General features: G+C 49.8%; 1 protein-coding gene across 2 annotated transcripts in view; it reads right to left on the reverse strand.

Annotated features, from left to right (window-relative positions):
- The window catches only part of XPO6 (exportin 6), a 54,008-nt gene that overhangs the window by 28,067 nt on the left and 7,179 nt on the right, over positions 1-18,762 (reverse strand). For both annotated transcript variants that reach the window (XM_073553491.1, XM_073553490.1), the window contains exons 4-7: positions 13,199-13,396; positions 12,785-12,944; positions 5,503-5,580; positions 393-894 (exon numbers count right to left, since the gene is read on the reverse strand). In XM_073553491.1, coding sequence (XP_073409592.1) covers positions 393-894; positions 5,503-5,580; positions 12,785-12,944; positions 13,199-13,396 — 938 coding nt within the window. The remainder of the gene's footprint in view (positions 1-392; positions 895-5,502; positions 5,581-12,784; positions 12,945-13,198; positions 13,397-18,762) is intronic.

Below are 18,762 nucleotides of genomic sequence, written 5' to 3' on the forward strand. Positions count from 1 at the left end.
GAGGGCAGCAGGCTCGGCAGACACCCCCTCCAGATGTGCCATTTTAGAGATGCTCCTAAACAGTCATTTAGACACCACAATATGGCAGTCACACATCCTTCCATTCCCCATTTTTCCCGCATTTAGTGCATGACAAGGACTAACTGATCACTCGCTGCCTAATATTATCCATCCTGACAGTCACCATCCTCACCTGATACTGTTATCCACCCTGACAGTCAGCAGTTTGCATACTGTGCCTGATTGCTGTATACAGCTCTTATGCAGACCAGTGTGTGTCCATGGGGACTTGACCCAGACAGACAGTCATGGACACATGAAACAAAAAAAGCACAGGTGGGGTCCTAGATCTTAGAGCAGGACCAGATTACATCGGGCCACAGTGTAAATACCTCTCGTCCAGCTCCTCCAGCCGGCTGCGTACACTGTGGGCGTTCGTCTCCCGTGTGATCCTCTGCAGGAGATAGAAGGTCTGCTGGCACACACGTAACAGATATTCCTGGAACTCCAGGGGGACACAGTTCTTACACATCAGTTCGTTAATACAGGACATCGCTAAGACCCCCAGTCTGTTACAGTCTTGCTGAGAGGTGGGCAATGTCAATGGTAATGGAGGGCTACTGCTGCCGCCACCGTTTAGGGTGATGGCATTGGTGTTGTTGACAGCATGAGTCCTTCGTGATCGGGCGTCACACCCCAGGCGGGCAAAGTGAAAGATTGTGGTGAGCAGCGAGGGGGTGATGCTGGCGGAAAGGGGGATCCAACTGAAGAGATGCGAGAGGCACTCGAGGGCCAGGGCACAGATACGCTCGCTTTCGGCTTCCAGGCTCGGAGGTGGTTGGCTCAGCTGCTTGGACAAGGCTGGTGTGTGGACAAGGTTACTGAGGAGGTCATCTAAAAAGGAAGAAAAACATCTGAATTATACACTTTATATTGAACAAGAAATCCTCAGGTGTTTGAAAACAGTCTTGATATTTTTTTTTTTTTTTTTTCCAACCCTTTACCAAAACAATATTGACATTAATAGGGATTAACTGCGAGGAAGTTTTCATTTCCATACTAGATCAAAGAAAATTAGTCGTGAACAGAATAAAACAAAAAAGATTTGCAAGACCCGGGTCCAGTGGCCACATTGGTAGCCCACGCTCGCCACGAACCGTCTCCTACCTGCTGATATACCCAGCGACATTTCTATTTACAAGAGGCGAATGATGAGGATGTGGTGCCGCGCTTGGGGATGCCGGCAGGTAGGAGGGTGGTATGGCTCTGGGACGGATGTGGCCACTGAACCAGGGAGGGGAAAATCTTTTGCTCTACTGTACTTGAAGGTATTATATCAGCGGATGATGGGAGACAGCCAGAACAGAGGATAAATGGGTCGCTTAACTGACACCAAAAACCTCTTGGGGGGGGGGGGTAAACACGAGAAAGAAGCTTCCGTTGTCATATGTTTCCCTAAGCAATTAGTCTGCCATCTCTCCAAGCTGCGGCTGCCACAGTCAGTTTAACGCTCCTGGCGGGAAAAACAGAGGTGACTGTACGAAAACGGTCACGCGAGCAGTATGAAATCCATACAGGCTCAATTACATACGGAGGGGCTTCACTATGAAATGCTTAGAAGAAGACGAGTGGAAAAATTAGCTATGGAAAAGGGGGAAGGGTGAAAGAGAAGAGAAGAGAAGGGAGAAGGAGAGCGGTCAGAAGAGAGAAGGAGAGCGGTCAGAAGGGAGAAGGAGCGCGGTCAGAAGGGAGAAGGAGCGCGGTCAGAAGGGAGAAGGAGCGCGGTCAGAAGGGAGAAGGAGCGCGGTCAGAAGGGAGAAGGAGCGCGGTCAGAAGGGAGAAGGAGCGCGGTCAGAAGGGAGAAGGAGCGCGGTCAGAAGGGAGAAGGAGCGCGGTCAGAAGGGAGAAGGAGCGCGGTCAGAAGGGAGAAGGAGCGCGGTCAGAAGGGAGAAGGAGAGCGGTCAGAAGGGAGAAGGAGAGCGGTCAGAAGGGAGAAGGAGAGCGGTCAGAAGGGAGAAGGAGAGCGGTCAGAAGGGAGAAGGAGAGCGGTCAGAAGGGAGAAGGAGAGCGGTCAGAAGGGAGAAGGAGAGCGGTCAGAAGGGAGAAGGAGAGCGGTCAGAAGGGAGAAGGAGAGCGGTCAGAAAAGAGAAGGAGAGCGGTCAGAAAAGAGAAGGAGAGCGGTCAGAAAAGAGAAGGAGAGCGGTCAGAAAAGAGAAGGAGAGCGGTCAGAAAAGAGAAGGAGAGCGGTCAGAAAAGAGAAGGAGAGCGGTCAGAAAAGAGAAGGAGAGCGGTCAGCAGGCAGAAAAGAGGAGAGGAGTGGTAAAAAAAAAAAAAAAAAAAAAAAAAGACCGGTCAGCAAAGAGAAAAGAAAAAAATATGGACAAAGGGAAGGGTCACAGCAGTGAGAAGATAGAGAATAAGGGACAAGTAACAGCAGGCAGTCGGGAGTAGAGTCCGCTCTGTGGCTTCGTCTGACTTATTGATTGACAAGTCCCGCCAATGACGCAGCCCCTTACAGTAACGCACAGCTCTTCGGGCAGCAGGAAACTGCAGACAGTCCCTCTTTAATAATCATGCTGCCCAAGGAGCTTTGGGTTGCTGCCTACCTTTATTTTGTGAACAGAAAATTATATACATCTATCTCTGTGTTTTAAAGGGCTATTTCCATCTCATTATGTGACCTGACTAGAATATCCCAGATGCCCACCGATACGGAGCTACATGGCTGCGGCCCTCTCCGATATCTGGCTGTGCAGGGGAATTGCAGCCGTTTGTGTGGAGCCGTGCTGCAGTTTTCTACATCTGTGGACGGCTGGGGCTCCACTGTGCAACGCAAGAAAGTGAAGGGAATGCATCAATGCTAGGACCCCTTCATTCAGAGGATATTTCAGAATTGGGATTTGCCATCACTATGATGACAGGCCATGAATGTGCTGGGTTATCATGGTAGCCCCAGTGAAAGAAAGTATTGCCTATCACATCTGGCTATGCTGCACAACGACAGCTCCCAGCATGGCCTGATGTAGTGGAAATGGGATAGAGATCATATAGAGGACAGAACACAACTCGTAGTGGAAACCTATACAATACAGATGAGCTTTAGGCTAATCCCTTATGTACAGCACCGCCAGCAGGGTATAACACCCCCCAGCAGGTATCCTCCCGTGATTTCAAGGACGTCTGCTGAACTACTCCAGGCTTTATTAGTGTAAATCCTTGACATCCCACTCAGCCCATGAGACGGCGAGGAATTCCTGTGTCATTACACCGCACATCTCCGGGATGTTTCCAGCAAGGAGAGAGTCATTAGCACACAGCAGACATTGCCCGCAGCTGGCACTGACCCATCCAACCTAGCCACGGACCATTGGTCGGAAATGTTACAATTTTCTTTCTTTGCATAAATTGTAAAATAAAGATGGAATATTTATTCAGGGAAATTATCTAGACCTGATGTAAAGTATATGGAAATATGGACCCTGGGGGCAGGTAGTAAGTGTATTCGGGACGGCGATCGGTGGGATCCCATTTATGCTGGAGAGGGCTTTGTGCCCTTTATTAACACCGTGCACTAATTATGTATGTACTAGAGTACATATAGAAAGCCATCGCTTTAGCATTTCCCTTGCTGCAAGTCGCCCCCGATATTGTATTCATGACGGCACAAAACCAGCTGAGCGCCCTGCAGCGGATACGTAGTCGTACCTTAAATACTCGCGTAAGGCCTAATGCACACTGCAAATTAACCCTCCATATGCCTTTCAGAATTGTATGTGCCTATATTATATCTCTTCCAAAAGCTGCACTATTACATGGATTCTAGTGCACATGGCTCCACTCACTTAGATGTTCTGATGCCACGGCCTTAAAGGGCTCGTCCAGGAAAGCAGAATGACTGATGAGATTAGTTTACGTAGTTTGGGGCTTGTGTCATTTTTGACGTCTCCGCACCCAGTCATCAGACAAGTACACACAGTGTTCAGCCACATTACACAAGGGAACCACAAATTCTTTCGTGAACAGGAAGGAAATAAGCAACAAGCAGACACCATTGATCTCAGGAGAAAATGTCATACATGCCAGAAGACACTGCGTGACGAAGACAGGGCAAGACTCGCACGGCGCTGTGCTGCAATGACGACGACATGTTTCTTACAGAGATGCTGAGCAGAAACTGGAATGTCCTCATTCATTTAGAATGTGAAATACTAGAGCGATTCCAGTCCCCTGCAAGAGAGACGGTCACTGTCTGACCCTAAAGGGGTCGTCTTAAGAGTGCCGACGCTGGCGAACCTCCCTGGCAAACAGCGGATTTTGCCAGAAGGGAAGATTCGTCCGGATGTAGAAGGCGATGCACATGAAATCCAGGACTACATGAGGACACGCAAAGAGATGGTCATCCATGTAAATAGATGCAACAGAGTCAGAGCCACTGCAGGTCATCAGATCTCTGCTCCTGCCCATTAATCAGAGCGCTGGGTGCAGGACCTCTCTCTGTGAAGTTTATATACTCTAACAAGGCATGACGAAGGGGTCTGCAGGCCATCGATTGTTGGAACAAATGGGCAGAGGAGCTCGCTGATCGCTACGTCCCTTTGACTCTCCTCCAAGATGTGAGCAGAGCAGTATAAGGACTCTAAATAATGACCGTGAACCCATATAATTACACAAAAACACCTCTTGTCCAGGGACAGTGTGTGGCATTCACCCAAAGATGGCCGAGCAGCAATAACAGACGCAGTCGATGCACAAGTGAGGAATGTAGCCATCTTTTTCTCACCTCCTTATTCTTAGAGGCTACCAGTATCCGAGCGAGAATCTATGTGCCTTCTTCTAATCTTTAGGCTACGTGCACACAGCATCTTTTTTTCAGGACAATTCCACCGAAAAAAAAAAAAAAAAAGAACATAGCGCGCAATGTGAAAATGACCCAGCTGTGCACATGTTCAGTCTTTCGTTATTTAATGCTTCAAGGTTCAGAAACCATCAAGTGGTTAAAAGAAGTTTTTCATTCTTCGAACATGCTCGCTAGTTATCAGAAATTAAAGAAAAAAAAAAAAAATAGATGTCGGTCTCCAAAATTACAGCAAAGCAGTTTAAAAAAAACAAAAAAGAAAAAAACACCGGCAGACGTGGCTTCATCTCGGAAACCTTGGCACGTCTGTTTGCATCTTAAAGACATCTTGGACACCACTTTTATAAACAGTTTTCCTTTGTCGACAGGCGATGGGAGCGTTGCAACAATAAACACAAAATCAGGTATGAGCAGGTTTTGGGTTTTGTGCATGGCTGTACTAGGACGTGGGCACTGTACCCATCCATAGTGCACCACACCAGTCATCTGCAACGTCGCTCAATCCCACACCCGGATACCCCCTTTATGTGCTTCAATATTCAGCGCACGCTCATCAAGCTCAAGGATCAAATACTTCCCAGTATCAACATAAATGAAAAAAAAGATCACTGAAAACATATATGGATTTATGGAGCTGGCGCACTTACCGGCATCTGAAGCAGTTGGCGACGGTGGAGGAGTGGCTGCGGTTACGCTGTGTTTATCCCATATACTTTCAAGCACTCCTAGATTTAAACGAAAAAAATAATCTTAGCACAAAATATATAAAAAAAAAAAAAAAAAAAGGCACTAGTTACTTTAAACTAAATCCTGGAAATCTGGTAAAGTTCTATGCAACTGAAACACCCCCTCTCAACAGGAATGGATATGAAAGTATAAAAAGGTTCCTGTTTCTATACAGATAGTGGACTATAGCCTGAGACAGAAGGCAAACATCTGACAAGTGCGTCCTTAGGGTACCGTTACACTTAGCGATGCACCAGCGATCCCGACAATGATATGGATCGCTGGTGCATCGCTAAGTGGTCGCTAGTGAGCTGCCACACAGGCAGATCTCACCAGCGACATAGCAGGGGTCGGGGGTCGTTACTTACCTGTCAGACGAGGCGATCCTGACGTCCTCCTGCCCGCGTCCACGCGTTGCTTGTCGGCGCCACAGGAAGCCCAGCAGGAAGCTGACGACGAGAAACGGTCCAGGACCTTCTCGCGCGATCAGCGATAACCAGCGGGGGAGCCGTTCGGAGGTAAGTATCAGACATAGCGATATCTCTAGCAATATCGCTGCTACGTCACAAAATCGGTGACTTTACAGCGATATTGCTAGCGATATTGCTATGTGTAATGGGGGCTTTACTCCAACAATGAAGTCCGTAATGTTGTTTCCAATAACAAGAAAGCAAAGGCCCAAGGAGAGCGCAGCTCTGCCAGTGTGTACATGAGGGCCGCCCTATGAACGATCCCTAGGGCCGCCCTGTGAACGGGATTTCACGTTTAGCCCATTCACCAAGACGAGAAGTGATGACGTCCCATACAAGTCACTCATACAGGTTCAGGCGACCGAACGTCATCTCTCCCTTTGTTGACGATGGACTGTTTATCAATCAGCTTCCCCAGAAATCAGGTAACTAATGGCCCAATACAGCAATTTTTTTTATTTATCTATTGTTGGGGGGGTATTTTCTCATTTTTTGACTTTTTTTGCGCTACATGCCTCAAAACACACAGTTCATAACATTTTGCAAGGTTCCATGTTCCACCAAAACGTGGAACTTATGCAAAAGTCTTAGTTACTCACCGGTTAACTGTATTTTTCGGAGTCCATGACAGCACCACCTGAGAGAGGGGATCCGCCCTTCTTAGGAACAGGAAAACCTACAGATACAAAAGGGCGGCACCTCTCCCACGCATCAGTTGGATTACAGAGTATAAAAAGAGGACCTCCAAGGTTAATGCATGATTATATGTACAACAATATTAATACTTAAATCTTTATCACCCGTGGATATGTACAAAGGGAAGACGTGCACACGCACACCCAAATTAACTAAGGGAAGGGAATCTATGGGTGCTGTCATGGACTCCGAAAAATACCGTTAACCGGTGAGTAACTAAGACTTTATTCGGTCGTCCATGACAGCACCACCTGAGAGAATTACAGAGAGTAATCACTACTTTAGGGGGGGGACTACAGCCTGCAGAACCCTGATACCGAAGGAGAGGTCTGCAGAGGCACCCAAGTCTAGTCTATAATGACTATAAAAAGTGCTCGGAGAGGACCAAGTGGCCGCCTTACAAATCTGGTCGATGGAGACTTCCGATCTCTCGGCCCACGAGGTCGCCACAGCTCTGGTGGAATGCGCCTTCAATTTCTCCGGAGCTACTCTACCTTTTGAGGTATAAGCTAACGAGATTGCTTCTCTAATCCACCTGGCTAGTGTAGTTTTGGACACTCTAAGACCTTTCCTAGGGCCTTGGTAGGAGACAAAGAGGGCATTGTCTTTCTTCCAGGGATCGGTAGCCGCTAGATATTCCAAGAGGCATCTCCTAACATCTAGAGTGTGTAGCTTCTCCTCTTTCTCATTAGTTGGATTAGGGAGGAAGGATGGAAGGACTATTTCCTGCGACCTATGAAAGCTGGAGGCTACTTTTGGTAAATACGCTGGGTCGGGTCTAAGTATTACCCTATCCTCTTTTACCTGAAGAAAAGGTGGGCGCCTAGACAATGCCTGAATGTCGCTTACCCTACGGGCTGACGTTATGGCTATTAGGAAAGCTATTTTGAGGGACAGGCTCCTAATAGAGGCTGACGAGATGGGTTCAAATGGCGCTTCTGTCATAGCTGTGAGGACTAGGTTCAAATCCCATGGCGTGAGTCTATTTTTTACTATTGGTCTGGATCTACTCGCTGCTTTGATAATTCTATTGACCCAATAATTAGCCGCGATATTGCAGCTAAAGAGGGCCCCTAAGGCGGATACCTGTACTTTATGGGTACTGGTGGAGAGACCCAAGTCCAGTCCTTTTTGTAAAAATTCCAAGATCTGGCCTATGGGGACGGAATCATCAGTATTTATATTTGAGCTTTCGAGGAACCTCTTCCAAATTCTGACGTAAATCTTAGTTGTCACCACTTTCCTACTTTTTAGTAGAGTGTCAATTAGGTCTGGGGAGAAGCCTTTACTTTCTAGCAGTGACCGCTCAAATTCCACGCCGTGAGATGTAGGCCAGCCACCTGAGGGTGGAAGACCGGGCCCTGGGACAGAAGGTCCGGGATGTCCGGGAGAACCCAAGGATCGTCTACCGACATGATCCTGAGGTTCGAGAACCATGCTCTTCTGGGCCAGAACGGGGCGATGACTATGACCCTTGCCCTGTCTTTCCTGATCTTCCTCAACACCAGAGGAAGTAGAGATAGGGGAGGAAAGGCGTAGGCTAGCCTGAAGTCCCATTTTATCAGTAGCGCATCTACTGCCAGAGGAGTCTCCCTGGGATTTAGGGAACAAAACTGTGTCGTTTTCGAGTTTTCCTTGGTGGCGAATAGATCCACCTCTGGCTGACCCCATCTCTGCACAATCTGAACGAAAATGGAGGTGTTCAAGGCCCACTCTCCTTGTTTTAACAGATTGCGGCTTAGGAAATCTGCCGCGACGTTCTCTTTCCCTCTTATGTGAAGAGCCGTGAGAGATAAAAAAATGACGCTCTGCTAGCTGGAACAACTGTCCTGCCACATTCATCAGAGTTCTGGATCGAGTTCCGCCTTGGTGGTTGATATAGGCCACGGCTACTCGATTGTCCGAGAGAACCCGTACGTGATGGCCCTGTAGATACATAAGGAGCTCTTTAGCTGCGAGTACTGCCGCTGTTAATTCTTTCAAATTAGAAGACATTTGTAACTGATCTCGTTCCCATAGGCCCTGGACCAGAATTTCTTCCATATGCGCCCCCCAACCGGAAGGACTTGCGTCCGTGGTGACCACGCGGGTAATGTTATACTCCCAAGGGACCCCTCTAGACAAGTTATTTCTTTCTAGCCACCACTCCAGGGACTCTATTGTGTTTCTGGATAAGGTCAGTCGACCTTCTAAATTACCCCCCAGGATTCTCTGATACCATAAAACTTCGCCCTGTAGAGTTCTCGTATGAACTTGGGCCCACTGGACTGCGGGAATGCAGGATGAGAGGGAACCCAATAGGGACATGGCTTTCCTGAGGGACATGGAGGGGTTGTTGGAAGCGTTCAGGACCCGGCCATGCAGGTGCAGCAGCTTCTCTGGGGGCAGACGGCATTCCTGCTTTTTTGAATCTAGGGTTAGGCCTAGAAATTGTTGAATTTTTAATGGCTGCAAACGGGATTTTTTGATATTAAGTAGCCATCCCAACCGCTCTAGAGCCGCCGTTGTTTTCTGTAATTGTTCTAAACACTGCTCGGCTGAACTGCCTATTATAAGGAGGTCATCTAAATAGGGGACGACTAGAATGTTTAGCTCGCGCAGATGGGCCATCACCTCTGCCATCACTTTGGTGAATACTCGGGGCGCAACCGCCACCCCGAAGGGTAGGGCCGCGTACTGGAAGTGCTGGATTGACCCATCCAACTGAACCGCCAGTCTAAGGAAAGATTGGTGTGCTAGACAAATCGGTATATGGTAGTAAGCGTCTTTCAGATCTAGAACCACCATGAAGCAGTTTTGAAACAGCATTTTTATTGCGGTGTTAATTGTTTCCATTTTAAATGGACGTACAACCAGGAATTTATTGAGGGCTTTGAGGTTAAATATAGCCCTAAATGAGTCGTCCGGTTTACGGACCAAGAACAGGGGGGAATAGAAACCTTTCCCCCTCTCTTCCTCTGGAACTCTCGTCAGGACTTTTTTGTCCAGTAGCTCGAGGACCTCGGTCTCCAGGGCAGCTTGTTCTAGCGGGGAAGATTTGAGTGGAGTTACCTTGAACCGATCTTGGGGAACGCAGGAGAACTCTAGGTGCAGTCCTGTAGCTACCACCCCCAGTATCCAGCTGCTATTCGAGATTCTGGCCCAGGCCGGGTAGAAGGCAGATAATCTTCCTCCTACCGGAGCCACTAGTCATTGGGGTGGCTTCTTATTATCCCGTGATGGACCTTCTTGGCGCCCCCCTCCTCCATACATGAAGCCCGTACCTCTGGTTTTTTGTTGTCCCATCTGTTCTGATCTCTGGCCTGTCTCCTGCGGGAATACCCTTTCCTAGAAAAGGGACGTCTCCAGGATGTATTCGGAAGACTCGGAAATTTCTTTTTCTCATCCCCGGCTTTCTCTAATAGTTCGTCTAGAACGGAGCCGAACAAGTATTCACCCTCACAGGGGATAGAACAGAGACGGGACCTGGCTTGGATATCTCCCGGCCAGCATTTTAACCAGAGGGCTCTCCGGGCCGAATTAGACAAACTTGCAGACCTGGCCGCCATTCTTACTGAGTCCGCCGAGGCATCTGCCAGAAAGGCCGCAGCATTCTGGATAATTGGAAGAGACTTACGGATGGAGGCTCGCGAGGTTCCATCCTTTAGCTGAGAGTCCAATTGATCCAGCCAGACCATCATGGATCTGGCTGTGCACGTGGCTGCTATTGCTGGCCTTAGGGCGCCTGCTGATATCTCCCATGTGCCCTTTAAAAAGGAATCTGCCTTTTTATCTAGGGGGTCTTTAAGGGAGGCCATATCGTCGAAGGGTATAGATGACTTTTTTGAGGCCATAGCTACCGCTGCATCCAGCTTGGGGGCCTTATCCCATCGACTTACTATTGGGTCCTCAAAGGGGTATCTACGCTTGAAAGCAGGCGGCATCGAACCCCTTTTTTCCGTTTTTTTCCACTCCCTGTCTATCAGGCTCTGGACTCTTTCGTTTAGTGGAAAAGTTCTTGTGTTTTTCTGGGGTCTAGACCCCCGAACATTATGTCCTGATGAGACAGTTCTGTCTTTTTTTCTTCTACCCCCATGGTTGACCTTATGGTTTTAATTAATTTATCCATTTGGTCCAAGGGGAAACAGAACCGGCTGGAATCCTCTTCGGAAGAAGAAGAGGAGGCCGAGGACTCTGAGGAGATATCTTCCTTCCTAGGGCCGACTGAAGACTCTGAGCCCGAAACACTAGCTCGTCTTCTTTTAGAAGAATCTTCTTTTGATAGGGCTTTTATTTCAGTCCTGATTAATTGCCTCAGGTCTGTAGCGAAGCTTGGAGCTTCTTCCGCTACCTGCATAAATAGGGAAGAGTGTAAGAGTCTGATACTCCACTCACGTTCTACCCCTCATCTCCGTCCCTACCGTCTGTCTCACGCAAGACTGACACAATCTCTTGGGGTGGCCATCTGGTAAGGGGCAACTACAGAGGGCACATTCCTTGTGCTTCTGCTTCCCTGTGGCCTTCTTCCCCTGAGAATCAAACACATAAGGGGACACTGCATCAGGGTACATTCTCGTAGATCTCTTACCCTTGCAGATGAGGACAGGTACCGGATCATGGGGGGCTGCAGGAGGATCCTTTGACCTAGAGGAACTGCTGTGGCTCTATCCACTCGAACGTCCCTCCTTCCGCCTCTTAGGTTGGTCACTGGGGCGCTTTGCCACGGGCTGCACCTCTTGTGGGTCCATGGGGGCTTCTGTTGTGTCCATCGCTGGGCCTCCAGAAGCACCTCAGCAGCAATGCCTTCTGTCTTAAGAAGGCTCCCCCTCCGAATTAGCAGGATCTCTGTCCGGTGTTCGGGCCCCCCATTGGACCGCTCCTCGCGATCCTCCCCCTCCCCTTCAGGTGCCCGGCCCCCTCAGGCGGCGGGCGCGCATCGGCGCGCGTCCACCACAACCGGAAGCCGGCATCCAACTTCCGGTTTCGGCGCTAGGCCCCGCCCCCTTCGCCGCGTCACTTCCACCGCGCGATAGAGGCCGCGGGGACGCGCGGCAAGGGGCTAGCACTGCGCCGCCGGCTTGGAACCGCCGCTCCCTTTGTGGGACACCGCCGGCGGCGCCCGCCCGAACGGACCGCACCCCCGGGGGAAGGAGACACAGGGGGGCACCGCTTACCTCACCGGCCCCGTGGAGAAGGCGACCGCCGGACCGTCTCCGCCTGCTCTTACCACTGCCGTGGAAATCCTACCCGGGCCCACCGTGGCGCATCCAGGGCCCCCAGCGAGACCGAGGTAGGAGAACCCCCCGCTACCTGAGTCGGTCCGCTGGCCTGGGATTCGGTTATCCATGACGGACGATCTGTAGGGAGTTCTGTCCTTGTTAGGAACAGGAAACCAACTGATGCGTGGGAGAGGTGCCGCCCTTTTGTATCTGTAGGTTTTCCTGTTCCTAAGAAGGGCGGATCCCCTCTCTCAGGTGGTGCTGTCATGGACGACCGAATAAAAATTCAGTCAAATAATCACTCTGGTAGGGGGACTACAGTAAGTTTGCATAAAAGTTTTGCCCTTTTTTTTTTTTTTTTTTTTTTGCAAAGTAGCAGTTGGTGAATCAACCAAAAAACATCTGAAAACCTCAAACCCTGCACAACAACTAAAGAACAAAAATGTAATAAAACAAAAGCCATGTGAACATATAAGTTAAACTATATAAAACGTCGCAAAGTAAGATGTGCAATAATGAATGGGGCCCTAAATGAACAAGACCTTTCACCTCTTCAGGTCTTGGTGGGGAAAGTGCAGCGGGAGGGATTGGAGAGGCAAGTTACACCCATTTCTTTATTTTCAAACTCCTGGAAACCCCCTGTAAGTTCTGCTCACATTATTTTAAGCTCAGGTTTGGTATATATTCAGAGTGGACACCAAATATATGCATAGGGCATCATATATCCAGCGTATGCCAGGAGTGGCTTTTGGTATATACTGGGTCAAAATAAATGAGGAATGTTTTCCCCAGTGATAGCGCCCCCTATAGTGCAGCTTGCTTCCCAGCGATAATCCTACCTGTCAGCAGACCTAGCACGGTTGGCACTTGCTCCAGCAGCAGTTTGCGAAGTTCCTCCTTCCTGGCCACGCTCAGGTCCTCCCGGGGACACGCCAGCTCCTCAGATGCCGTCTTCAGCATGATCAATCCCAGAGGCGTTGTGCTTGGGGTCTGGATAAGCTACACGAGAGGTGAAAGAGGCCTACAGTAAATATGTGCTGCAAGACTGGCTCTTAAAGGAGTTGGGCCGAATTAGACAAACATGCCCAAAACCAGCGCCACACCTGTCCACGGGTGACATGTGGTATCACAACTTGGCCTTTTGCACTTAGATGGAGCCTAGCTGATATGACAATGGACAGATGTGTCGTGGTTTCTTGAAGAAAGCAGCTTTTTTATTTTCTATTCAACCTCTAACTAAAGCTCGCCCTCACCTGCAGGATGTTGGTGAAGAAGTCATGGTAGAACATCGGCCAGTCCTGTCGGCCCATATCCACGATCACTTTGCACAGCTTGTTACAGATGAAGCCTGGCAGAGCTTTGTGCTGGCTTAGGAGAAGCTTGGGCAACGAGCTGCGGATCTCCATCTTCTCCTCTGATGGGACACCCAGCCACATCTTATTGATTAGGTTCTGTATGATTAAAACAACGTGGGAAGATTTATTAGACAGCCCGAAACTACACTGGGCGGGGAGAAGATGCGCCAAGTCTGGCAAAATCTTCCTAGATGTTAGACACCTTGCTCTTCTTTCCGCCACCTCTCAGCCGACTTTCATTTGTGCCAAGACTTTAGCAACCCATGAAAAACTGTCCATAATGCGATGGCTATATCTCGTGCATCTTTGGACTGTCCACTCTAAGCCTTCACCCCCTATAATTTGGTGTGCAGCGTTGCATTTTGGGCAATCAAAGCCCAGTTCTGCCCCAAGTCATCCTGGCTTTAATCTTTCCATCTAAGCACATACAGAAAAGTGGACAATTCCTATAAAGAGGCTGTCCAGGACTGTGATAGTGAAGAGCTATGCTTAAGATGGGTGATTAAAATGGCGGAGCCCTCCAATCAACTGTTTGGAGCTCATATGTAAATAGTGGATGAAGCCTCAAAACCACAGCTCCATGTACTGGCCATTGCCTGGTTCTGTAGCTATGCTCCTACTAAAGTGACTAGTAGCGGAGCTGCAGTACCCAGGAGTGTATGAAGCTGTGATGTCCCACTACTTACATGTTGCTGCTGCCAAGCGGAGGGGGGGGGGGGGGGGGGGGGGGGGTGCTGGACCTCCACATATCTGATATTGATCACCTAGCCTGAGGATAAGCCATCAATATCACAGTCCTGGAAAACACCATTAGGCTGTGTGCCCACGTAGCGATTTTTAAGCGTTTTTTGCCGCGATTTTCGGAGCGAAAACGTTTAAAAATCGTGTACAGAACGCCCCCCCATGCATTCCTATGGCATTCCGCACACGCTGTGCTAATGCTGCACTTTTTTCCACGGCGGAATCGCATCGCGGAAAAAAAAAAAAAAAAAAAAAAAAAAAAAAAAAAAAAAATCGCAGCATGCTCATTCTTTTGTGCGGAATCGCAAAGAATTGCCGCGATTCCGCACCCATAGGAATGCATGAGAATCGCTTACTTCCCGCATGTGGCTATGCCCACCATGCGCGAAGTTAAGCGTCTCATGTGCGGTTGGTACCCACGGTGTGGAGGAGAGGAGACTGTCCTCCAGGCCCTGGGTACCAGACCCCTGTAAAAAAAAAAAAAGAATAATCGGGGTATATTTACCTTCCGGCGTCCCGCGCTGCCATCCCGGGCCTCAGCGTTCCCAGAAATGCCTTGTGGCAAGGCCCTGTGATGACGTGGTCTCGCGAGATCGCTATAGCAACGCGAGACTACGTCATCACAGGTCTTGCAAGGCATTACTGGGAACGCCGAGGCCCGGGATGGCAGCGCGGGACGCCGGAAGGTAAATATACCCCGATTTTTTTATTTTTTTTTAGCATTTTAACATTTTTTTACTATTGAGGCCGCATAGGCGGCCTCAATAGTAAAAACCTGGTCACACTTGTCAAACACTATGTTTGTAGAGTGTGACCAACCTGCCAATCACTTTCAAAGCGATGCTTCAAATCGCTTGGAAAGTGCTTGAATATCGCACGCGAAAATCGCGGTAAAATCGCTGTGAAATCGCGCGGAAAAAGATGGATTTTTGGTTCTTACCATAAAATCTCTTTCTTGGAGCCTTCATTGGGGGACACAGATTAACATAGTTTGTGCTTAGATTACCATGGGTGTATGCTGCTGCTGCTAGGAGGCTGACACTATGCAAAACAAGAAAATTAGCTCCTCCCCGGCAGTATACACCCACCGACAGGCACCAAGCACCTCAGTTGGTGAAAAAGCAGTAGGAGAAGCAACGAGAAAACTCTAACATATGTACCAACCCAACAAGGGACTCTAGGACCCAACACGGTACAACTTAAACAGGGAGGGTGCTGTGTCCCCCAATGAAGGCTCCAAGAAAGAGATTTTACGATAAGAACCAAAAATCCATCTTTCTTTATCGCCTTATTGGGGGACACAGATTACCATGGGACGTTCCAAAGCAGTCCCAAGGGTGGGAACAGCAAAAAAGGAACGAAAGAATCGGAAAAAGGCTTAGGTCGGCCGGTGAGCCACCGCTGCCTGCAGAACCTTCCTACCAACAACTGCATCAGACGAGGCCTGGGTATGAACCCTGTAAAACCTCGCAAAGGTGTGCAAGGATGACCAGGTTGCGGCCTTGCAAATTTGCATGGCCGAAGCCTGGTGACGAACAGCCCACGAGGCCGTCACAGCCCGGGTGGAGTGAGCTCTTACCCCCGGAGGAGGCCGTTTTTCCTGAAGTCGGTACGCTTCCAGAATGGTAGAACGAATCCAACGAGCGATCGTGGATTTGGATGTCGGAAGTCCTTTCTGGCGACCTTCAGAGATGACCAGCAAGGAATCAGACTGACGAAAAGAAGAGGTCCTGGCGAGATAGACATGCAGGCCTCTAACTACGTCCAGTTTGTGGAGAGACTTCTCAAGCGGATGAGAGGGAGCCAGACAAAAGGATGGAAGAATGATATCGTCATTGATATGGAAAGAGGAAACCACCTTTGGAAGAAAAGAAGGAACGGGCCTGAGGACGACCTTTTCCTGATGGAGAATCAGGTAAGGGGAACGACAAGACAAGGCCGCCAATTCAGAAACTCTTCTGATGGATGTAATGGCAATCAAAAAGGTGACCTTCCACGAGAGAAGGGACAAAGGAATGTCCTGGATAGGCTCGAACGGCGCCTTCTGGAGAGCGCTAAGGACGAGATTGAGATCCCACGGGTCTATCGGCGAATGATGAGGAGGAGCCACATGGGAGACCCCTTGGAGAAAGGTCTTGACCTTTGGTAGAGAAGCTAACTCTCTTTGGAAGAGGATAGAGAGCGCGGAAACCTGGCCCTTGAGCGTACTGAGGGACAGACCCGCTTCTAAACCAGACTGAAGAAACCCAAGGATAGATGGGATGGAGAAGGACATTGGGAAGACTTTTTTATCATCGCACCAACGGAAAAAAGCCTTCCAGTACCTGTGGTAAATGCGGGAAGAGGCTGGTTTCCTGGCTCTGATCATAGTTTGAATAACCTGACCGGACAGACCTGATTCCTTCAAGACTGCGGTCTCAACAGCCATGCCGTCAAACTCAGAGACTGAGAATTCTTGTGGTAAAGGTGGCCTTGCGAGAGAAGGTCTGGACGGACTGGAAACCTCCAGGGAACGTCCGCGAGCATGTTGACCAGTTCCACGTACCAAGGACGTCTTGGCCAATCTGGAGTGACAAGAATCACTGGTACGCCTTCCGATTTTATCTTTTTGACCACTCGTGGGATCAAGGCCAGAGGCGGGAACAGATAAGGAAGTTGAAACTGGGACCACGGAATCACCAGAGCGTCGCACGCGATGGCTAGAGGGTCCCTGGACCTGGCTACGAACTGCGGCACTTTGTGGTTCATCCGAGATGCCATGAGATCGACATCCGGGGTGCCCCAACGGTGGCATATCTGATCGAAGACTGCGGGATGCAGGGACCATTCGCCGGACGCCAGGCCCTGACGACTCAGAAAGTCGGCTGCCCAATTTTCCACCCCTGGAATATGAACGGCGGAGATTGCCGGAACGTAACGTTCTGCCCAGCGGAATATCTTGGCCACTTCCGACATAACCTGCTTGCTGCACGTGCCCCCCTGATGGTTTATGTACGCCACGGCCGTGGCGTTGTCCGACTGAACACGGACCGGCTTGCCGGAGAGGAGAGGCTGCCAGTGAAGAAGGGCCAGGAAGATTGCTCTGATCTCCAGAAGATTGATTGAGAGGAGAGTCTCTTGTGGGTTCCAGCGTCCTTGGGCCGCTTTCTGATGGAACACGGCTCCCCATCCAAGAAGACTGGCATCGGTGATGATGACTTGCCACCGGGGAGGGAGGAAGGAAGGACCTCCCTTGGAGAACTGACGCCGGCAGTAACCACCAAGTGAGAGATTGCCTCACTCTGAGAGGGAGCCGAATAGGACGGTCCAAGGACATCGTGGTCTTGTCCCAGGCTGAAAGCAGAGACAGCTGGAGGGGGCGAAGATGAAACTGCGCAAAAGCCACCATTTTGCCCAGAACCTTCATGCAGGACCGAATGGGAATGGGAGTTGGCCTCTTGAGAATTCTGATGCCCTTGGAAAGAGCCGCAATCTTTTCCCTCGGAAGAAACACTCGGGCTGACTCCGTGTCGAATTCCATGCCCAGAAAGGTCAGACACTGAGTGGGGATCAGAATGGACTTCTCACTGTTGACTAGCCAACCGAGGCGGCCGAGAGTGTCCAGAGTGATCTGAAGACTCTGGAGGCAGTCCTGACGAGACGAACCTTTGATTAAAAGATCGTCCAGATAAGGAATGATGAGAATCCCTCTGGAGCGAAGGATGGCCATGACGGTCGCCATCACCTTCGTGAAAACACGGGGCGCTGAAGCTAGGCCGAAAGAAAGAGCCGTGAACTGATAGTGGTCTCCCTGAACCGCAAAACGAAGATACTTCTGATGTTGCACGCAAACCGGAATGTGCAGATAGGCGTCCCGAATGTCCACAGAGCAGAGGAATTCCCCGGGCTCCATGGAGGCAATCACCGACCGAAGAGACTCCATTTTGAAATGAAGAATCTTCACGTGGCGATTGAGCAACTTGAGGTCCAGAATTGGACAAAGGGAGCCGTCTTTCTTCGGGACTACGAAGAGATTCGAGTAAAACCCGGAAAACCGTTCGTTTGAGGGAATGGGAACAATCACCCCGGCGGAAAGAAGGGAGGCAATGGCCTGGAGAAACCCCGGAGTCTGGGACCACTGTCGCGGAGGCCGAGACCGGAAAAAACGTCTGTTCGGGGGAGAAACAAATTCGATCTTGTAGCCGGATGCTACAATTTCTCTGAACCAAGCGTCGTCGACAACAGACAGCCAAGCATCCACGAAAAAGGAAAGTCTGCTTCCCACCCTGGAAGAACTTCCAGGTGGGGGTGACCCGTCACTTGGAAGAAAACCTGCCGGAACTGGCGCCTGAAGCCCTGGAATATTGTCCTCTAGATCTCCAGCGGGGAGCTGGTTTGTAGGATGGCTTTTTCTGATCTCGCTCTCTAGTGGCCGATGAGCGATCCTGCTGGCCAGATCTGTCCGTGGACGAGAAGGGACGAAAGGGCCTAAACGGGCGAAAACCCCTTCTATTAAGGAAACGTCGTGGGCGAGACTGGGGAAGAGAGGTGCTTTTACCACCAGTGGCATCGGAGATTAGCTGGTCCAGCTTGGCTCCAAAGAGTCTAGAACCGTGGAATGGCAGATTAGTAAGGGACTTTTTTGAAGTGGTATCCGCATTCCATGACTTTAGCCAAAGAACTCGGCGTATAGCTACTATGTTGCTATTTGCCCTGGCCACGCACCCGGCTGCATCCAAGGA

This window comes from Dendrobates tinctorius, unplaced genomic scaffold (assembly GCF_039654945.1).
Source record: "Dendrobates tinctorius isolate UK_male_01 unplaced genomic scaffold, ASM3965494v1 ptg000202l, whole genome shotgun sequence".
Taxonomy (NCBI): Eukaryota; Metazoa; Chordata; class Amphibia; order Anura; family Dendrobatidae; genus Dendrobates; species Dendrobates tinctorius.